The sequence below is a fragment of the Coregonus lavaretus genome (assembly GCF_964263955.1).
Source record: "Coregonus lavaretus genome assembly, chromosome: 37".
NCBI lineage: Eukaryota > Metazoa > Chordata > Actinopteri > Salmoniformes > Salmonidae > Coregonus > Coregonus lavaretus.
Window position 1 is genome coordinate 6,382,966 of NC_140024.1, and position 8,377 is coordinate 6,391,342.

An 8,377-nucleotide genomic window follows, 5' to 3' on the forward strand; every position below is an offset into this window, starting at 1 on the left:
ATTCCAGTTGACTACCTCATGAAGCTGGTTGAGAGAATGCCAAGCATGTGCAAAGCTGTCATCAAGGCAAAGGGTGGCTACTTTGAAGAATCTCAAATATAAAATATATTTTCATTTGGTTAACACTTTTTTGGTTACTACATGATTCCATATGTGTTATTTCATAGTTCTGATGTCGTCACTATTATTCTACAATGTAGAAAATAGTAAAAATAAAGAAAAACCCTGGAATGAGTAGGTGTGTCCAAACTTTTGACTGGTGCTGTATATTTGGTGAAGATCAATAACTTGACGAATACAGGGCTATTGTAGATTTGAAAAATCATAACTGAACACAGGAAACCCTCACTGCAAGAGGCAGGTCAATGTGCTTTGTTCCAGTATGAAGATAGATGATACAATCGCTACATGAACAATAGATGGACAAATGTCAACCAGTCAATATTAGGAGGAGGAATGGAGAATTAAGTCGTGTTCAATGGAACAACCTGACTAGGCTAAATGCACCACCACACCAGGGCTTGAATACTACCCCAGAGTCTACTACAGAATAGTTCGATCAACATTTTTGGTATCAGTTAGGTTAGGGTGTCTAATTGCTAGGTTATTCCAAAAAGACCTCTTGAGATGTTCTACTGTTGAGTTTTTCCAAAGTGTGGGGAAAAGACACAGTCGAAGGCCACTAACTCACCCCCTCATCCTTTTCTAGCTCCAGACCCATCTCCCGAAGGTTATCCTCAAACTCATTCTGGCAGAAGCGCTTGTCATCCTCATGGTAGTCAAGGCGATGCTTGTAGGCAGCAATCTCAGGGTCTTCTTTGGGTGGTGGTGTGTCCCGACTTCTCATCATGCTCAGACTGCGGCGCAGGCTCCTGAGGATGCGGTAATCTGCAAAGCGGGATGTCTTGCGGCGAACACTCTGGGGTTTCTGGACATGATATGTGAGAACATAGTCCACCCGCCGCTGGCCATCCTGGAATGTAGGCCCCTGCCTTGGGCCTGAGGCTGCCTCATCTGACTTGAGGGAGTTCAAGTGCTGAGAAGAGAGAGAAAGGGGATTGTAGTTTTTAATGGAGACATGTTGGCAGATCATGAGGACAAGGCATGTGTAATTCTAGCCTGTGAGAATTTGTTGTTTGCACATTTGTTTATCTTTTAAATTGCAAAAGCTTAAGCCATGTGGCTAGTCAAATCCCCCCTCTCCACCGTGATAAATCAGTGCACTCAACCCCATCTCTGCTACTGCCTTCTTCATGGAGGGGGAATTTAATCATTCTGTAGAGATTAAATGATGCCCCTCAAAAGATGACAAAATAGTATTTGCACCTGCAACACATTACGTTAGACTTTCTCATAATACTACATGTCCTAATCCAACTCATGAGGACATACAGTACCTGAAGACCAGTGACCAAATCAATTATACACTATTTGACAGTACGACTCATAGAGGAACATATGGTAACAAAGAGACTGGTGTTTGTCTTAGCCTGTGACCTAAAAACATTATTGCTTCATTATCCGTAAATACACGATTTGTTATAGTGTGAAATGGGATTTGGCAGCAAATTGAAGTAAGGCTTTAAATTAAATGGAATATTGTAGTTTTTGTATAATACACATCACAAAACAAAAACATCAAAACATACATCTAAAAATTATATCTAAAAATGCAAACAAACAGGGCAGATCGGAGTTCCCCAAGGCCACCCCTGTCAAAGGGTGCACTCGACCCCTCCCACCCCGAGCCACCGGCCCAGCGAGGCCCCCGACCCAAAGGGATAATAAATGATAAATGTTGTAGTTCAAATTGTCCCCATTTACAGAGTCAAAAATATGTTTGTTTTACAGATGAGGATTGTGTAAATGACGCATGTATTGTTTTTCATCTTTCAAAAATGTACTGCACTTGTCCACATCGAACTCATGACCTTGTCAAATAAAATGTACTGCATCTTATTACAGCTGATATATGAAAAGCTAAATGTGTGCCATATAGTCTGTTATAAACAAACACCACAACTTTGACTCTGAAATAATCCTTCTCTGCGGGGAAGGGTTCATGAATACAATGCTATTCCGTCATGTTTACACATTTATATATTAAGCACAAATATTTTCCCCTTGTGCTATATACAGTGGGGAAAAAAAGTATTTAGTCAGCCACCAATTGTGCAAGTTCTCCCACTTAAAAAGATGAGAGAGGCCTGTAATTTCCATCATAGGTACACGTCAACTATGACAGACAAAATGAGAAAATAAAATCCAGAAAATCACATTATAGGATTTTTAATTAATTAATTTGCAAATTATGGTGGAAAATAAGTATTTGGTCAATAACAAAAGTTTCTCAATACTTTGTTATATACCCTTTGTTGGCAATGACACAGGTCAAACGTTTTCTGTAAGTCTTCACAAGGTTTTCACACACTGTTGCTGGTGTTTTGGCCCATTCCTCCATGCAGATCTCCTCTAGAGCAGTGATGTTTTGGGGCTGTCGCTGGGCAACACAGACTTTCAATCTCCCTCCAAAGATTTTCTATGGGGTTGAGATCTGTAGACTGGCTAGGCCACTCCAGGACCTTGAAATGCTTCTTACGAAGCCACTCCTTCGTTGCCCGGGCGGTGTGTTTGGGATCATTGTCATGCTGAAAGACCCAGCAACGTTTCATCTTCAATGCCCTTGCTGATGGAAGGAGGTTTTCACTCAAAATCTCATGATACATGGCCCCATTCATTCTTTCCTTTACACGGATCAGTCGTCCTGGTCCTTTTGCAGAAAAACATCCCCAAAGCATGATGTTTCCACCCCCATGCTTCACAATAGGTGTGGTGTTCTTTGGATGCAACTCAGCATTCTTTGTCCTCCAAACACGACGAGTTGAGTTTTTACCAAAAAGTTATATTTTGGTTTCATCTGACCATATGACATTCTCCCAATCCTCTTCTGGATCATCCAAATGCACTCTAGCAAACTTCAGACGGGCCTGGACATGTACTGGCTTAAGCAGTTGGACATGTCTCGCACTGCAGGATTTGAGTCCCTGGCGGCGTAGTGTGTTACTGATGGTAGGCTTTGTTACTTTGGTCCCAGCTCTCTGCAGGTCATTCACTAGGTCCCCCCGTGTGGTTCTGGGATTTTTGCTCACCGTTCTTGTGATCATTTTGACCCCACGGGGTGAGATCTTGCGTGGAGCCCCAGATCGAGGGAGATTATCAGTGGTCTTGTATGTCTTCCATTTCCTAATAATTGCTCCCACAGTTGATTTCTTCAAACCAAGCTGCTTACCTATTGCAGATTCAGTCTTCCCAGCCTGGTGCAGGTCTACAATTTTGTTTCTGGTGTCCTTTGACAGCTCTTTGGTCTTGGCCATAGTGGAGTTTGGAGTGTGACTGTTTGAGGTTGTGGACAGGTGTCTTTTATACTGATAACAAGTTCAAACAGGTGCCATTAATACAGGTAACGAGTGGAGGACAGAGGAGCCTCTTAAAGAAGAAGTTACAGGTCTGTGAGAGCCAGAAATCTTGCTTGTTTGTAGGTGACCAAATACTTATTTTCCACCATAATTTGCAAATAAATTCATAAAAAATCCTACAATGTGATTTTCTGGATTTTTTTTCTCAATTTGTCTGTCATAGTTGACGTGTACCTATGATGAAAATTACAGGCCTCTCTCATCTTTTTAAGTGGGAGAACTTGCACAATTGGTGGCTGACTAAATACTTATTTTCCCCACTGTAGATGTGTTACTGCAAAATAACTGTTAGGTATAATGATACACATTGATATATAATAGGGATATAAGTATTTTTACCTTAAAATAACTCAAAATGGATTGTATGCATTAACACAAAGTACATTTGTGTAGATATTGTTTAAGGACTCTAGTTTGAATGGCCTCACCTGTATCTTCTCTCTACCGGTAAGGCACACCCAAACACAATATTTGCTCTGCAATTATTTGCTTGAAATTCATTGCTTTTTCAATAACATACTGTATGGAACATGCCTTGAGAACAAACAGTAGTTTCCTCATGGAAAACAAACCTATTTGATAATCGAGAGACAAAAAAAGCCCTATTCGTTGGAGAAACATCTCAGTACAAGCATCCCACTGGACGACAAGCCTCAGCCCCCTCAGAACAGGAAGTCACAGCAAAGGTCACTCCTCACAGGGAAAATAAGGATGTGATTACGACATGTTACAGATACAGGAACGGAGAGAACCAGTACCCTTAATTCAACCACCCACCTCCTAACTTCTGTGCTGTGAGCAAAACTAGCATGCATATCAAGAGTGTTATTACTCAGCCACAGGCCCCCCAATCTAGAGACGCATGCATATCTTCTTACACATTTGCATATCAACCTTTACAGCTGTATTGCTACTGGTGCTAAGCCATCTAACTATCATGCCGATTCACTATCAGCAGAGTCCTGTGGGAGAGGTTTGAACATAACACCCGTAAGTTCACTATAGGATAGCTGAACAACAATACTGCATCATTTTTATATCATAATGAATACATAAACTAATTCTGGAAATAGGTCCTCACAAAAAAAATAATCCATCAGTGTATGTTTTAGCAGTCACTTGATACATAACAATACATCCGCATTCCGCACTGATTTAATTGACGGCGTTTCGACCAATGTACTTGACCTTTCTTGCCTGCTTTAAGTGCTTATCTCAGCTCACTTAATCATTCCAGTGTGTCTGTGATTAGATAGACCAAGACTGCAATTACTGTCCAAATGACCCGCTGACCAAATGAAAGGTCCACAAGTTTGACCTCATACAATCTTCACAGTGATAGGAGAGTAGTCCTCATCAAGAGAGGAACACCAACTCTGACTTTTTCACTTTCTACACAACTGCTAACACAGGGCAGTAGATGGGGGCTACTTCCTATGAGAATTCATTATTTGCTCCATTTCTTTCTTCAAAAGCCAGTTGAACAGTGCTGAAGAGATTATTTTGAATGGTTTTAGGTTATTAACATACACTCATTATACACATAAATTCATCTTAGTGTGGTAAATATGATGAATGAGGATTAAAATAAAGATTCCACCCAGGATTAGATATGCCCATCAGTTGTTTACACACTTTGAACTACTTTATTAAATGCTTTGATCTTGAGGAACAAATGTCAAATTATTTTGTATTATACCCAACAAGACATGCCACCAGAGGTCTCTTCACAAGAACAGACTATGGGAGGCACACAGTACTATATAGAGCCATGAGTACATAGAACTCTATTCCACATCAGGTAACTGATGAAAGCAGTAGAATCAGATTTAGAAAACAGATAAAAATACACCTTATGGAACAGCGGGGACTGTGAAGAGATACATACACATAGGTACAGACACACGCATATGCACACACACGCTATCACACGCACTCTACACACGTACATTGTAATATTGTTGTATGGTGGTATTATACATTTTGTATTGTAGATAGGTAGTGGTGTAATAATGTTATATGATGTACTGTTTTATATTTTGTTTTATGTGTGATGTAAGTGCCTTAATGTGTTTGGACCCCAGAAAGAGTCAAGGCTGCAGTGCCAAGGCAGCAGCTAATGGGGATCCCTAATAAATACAAATACAAATTCCCAATGTAGAGAAGACAACTTACGATGGAGTCATACCGGTTGTATTTGCCATCACCACCATCCTTAGTGTTCCCAAAGTCAGCTGCCTTCTCCTCAACGGATACAGGGATATAATAGTCATTCCTCCTCATGGCGCCTTGCTCTTCCAACTCAGGGAGAAGACTACCAGAGAGGTCGTGTACTAGGAAGGTTTTACCTGTGGGGGAGGAAAGAGATATGATTCGGTTGGAACAATATAAGTATTTGATACTCTGATATGTGCTTCCAGGTCAAATGGTGCTAAGAATGCACTGTCCAGCTCAATGTCATGAGAAGCATGATGAGCATCCCACCATTGTGTATCGTATGATGACGTTCTTGACAGCCACAAAAAAGAACCAACATGCTTTGGGTATTAATTTCTAGGGTAAACCAACCATGTGGATGAGGAAGTACCCATATAGTTGACTATAATCACTGAGAATCTGATCATATCTTCATTGCACTCAACATCTACGTGCATGTTGTGTGAATGTTGAGCAAAAATGTTTTTGTTTTTTTCAAAGAGCTAATGGTAAAGCACTGGTCGTGTAAGCATGTCCATGAATCTCTCATGGCCTAAAGGCTTGATTTTTGTTCATTTGTCACCCCACATGCCTTTATGACAATATTTCTATAAATATTTTAATATCTTAGCGTACCTAGACAATGTACAGATCTGATCTTTGATTAGGAAACATTGAGATGCCTTTTACATTGAGAAAACCTTTGAAGGAATACAAAGGAACCCCACCAAGTATCTGCCTATTCTTGGGCAATGACTCACAAGGATTCCCTTACCCTAGGCAATGCTAGGGACAGCTTCTGACAGTCAAAGACTCCTATATACTGTAAGTCAAGTCCTTGTAATAACCTTTCACAGATAAGGGCCCATTGGTGCTCTTTAGGAGAAAAAAGGAGTGTGTGCTGAAATTAGCAGGAGCCTGATATGGACCATAATAGGCTTAAGAATTACATGATATAATTACACTGACAGCTCCATTCAGTCAAAACTAGTGACCTGATGTTGTCTTGCACTGCAAAATTGTGTGTTAGAATTTACAATTCAGTAATGATACAAAAACTATTTTGTATCTCTCCATAAAGATGCTATATGAATCAAAATTGGCAAATAGTAAAGTGATTATTTTCCGATTTAGAAGCTTGATTTGTTATATCAACATGAAACAAACCTATGTGAACTTATTGAGAGCTGAAGGAATATGACATGTAGTGATGGAGTAGCTAAAGCAAAATGAAATTACATGCTTATCAGAAAGAATACCTTTCTATGCTAATTCCATTCCTCATACCATTCAACATTAGAATAATTCAATAGTAGTCATAGATAGATAGATACTGTATAAAACAAAAACTGTCAAAAACATTTCTTAACATATTTGTTTTTATGAATTCAAGTTAGAATAGTTTGGATGACAGTATAAGGCATGCTTAAATGGAGTCATGCTTACATAAATATATCAGTCTGTGTTTCTCTCTCTATCAGCTACTGTAGCCTAGGGTAGTCCAACTGGTTCCACAGTGGAACACTCATCTCCGAATACTGATCAGCACTGACAGCCAGGTAAACAAACCTCTCAATGCTACATTACAGTAGGCTATAACCTTACAGTGAATGGTCATGATGACAAATGTGTAATAAATCGTTTCCAAATATAAACATGCAAAAAATAATGTGTTAAAAATAAATCGAGTGGGCTTTCATATAATTAAAGATTAGGCTACAAGCCTGCCTTCCTACATTTGACATTTACTTTAGTCATTTAGCAGACACTTATCAAGAGCGACTTAAATGATCAATTAGGGTTAAGTGTCTTGCTCAAGGGCACATGGACAGATTTTTCACCTACTTGGCTCGGGGATTCTAACCAGCGACCTTTCAGTTACTGGCCAACGCTCTTAACCGCTAACCTGCCGCATATTCATCCATCAAATGTAGCTCTATACCTTATACAACCATAGCCTACCTGTGGTGCGCTTCTTTTTATTGGAGCTTGTACATTTAGAAAATAATTTCAAATCAGCCTTTAATCAAACAGCATTAACTTACCAGAGACTTTATCATGATTGTTTATGGGTTGCATCGGATCATCATCACCACCACCATGTCTCTCCATTTGAACATACTATTTATCTCAACAGATTTCTTCCCTCTATCCTCCACGCTCTGAACATCATCTAGTCGAAGCCTTCACTGCGCCCGTGGGCTCAATGCAGTGATGTGTCATGCAAACGTTGGGTTTCCCACAGAACGTCCCCCTGCCTCCCCACCGAAGGCTAGCCTACTACAGAGGCTCGCTCTCTAAACAAGACATCTAATCCATACGCGTTACGAACGACATAATGTGCATTATGTGCCCTCCCACAACACATCGTGCCAAATAGCTTTAATATATTTCAGTGCAGTGCATCACTAGGATGGTCAATGTGGTGGTGAAAGCAGCAAAAGACAGCTGGTGCCGCCCACGATCTGATGTATCCTCCAACATGGGTAGGTGTCAGGCTATCCGTCAAACGCAGGGGATGTTTCATGCTTGAAATGCATGAATTACGATACACTCATTTGACTGAGCAACGCGGCAACATCTTACAGTGCATAATGGTTCTATGATTTCTAATAATGTAATGATTTGACCTGCACCTTATTTGACCTTCACTGTCATGCACTCAGCTTTTCATACTCGTATCAAAAACTTGATTGCTGACTTTG

The 8,377-nt window shown here is 40.1% G+C and overlaps 1 protein-coding gene across 1 annotated transcript in view; it reads right to left on the reverse strand.

Moving 5' to 3' along the window:
• Positions 1-7,784, reverse strand: part of LOC311111333 (anoctamin-1-like) — a gene marked incomplete at both ends in the record, with an annotated part of 54,489 nt that extends 46,705 nt beyond the window's left edge. Inside the window, 3 exons of the mRNA XM_084154054.1 lie at positions 692-1,036; positions 5,652-5,824; positions 7,718-7,784. Of these exons, the coding sequence (XP_084010180.1) occupies positions 692-1,036; positions 5,652-5,824; positions 7,718-7,784 (585 nt within the window). The remainder of the gene's footprint in view (positions 1-691; positions 1,037-5,651; positions 5,825-7,717) is intronic.
• Positions 7,785-8,377: the final 593 nt, after the last annotated feature.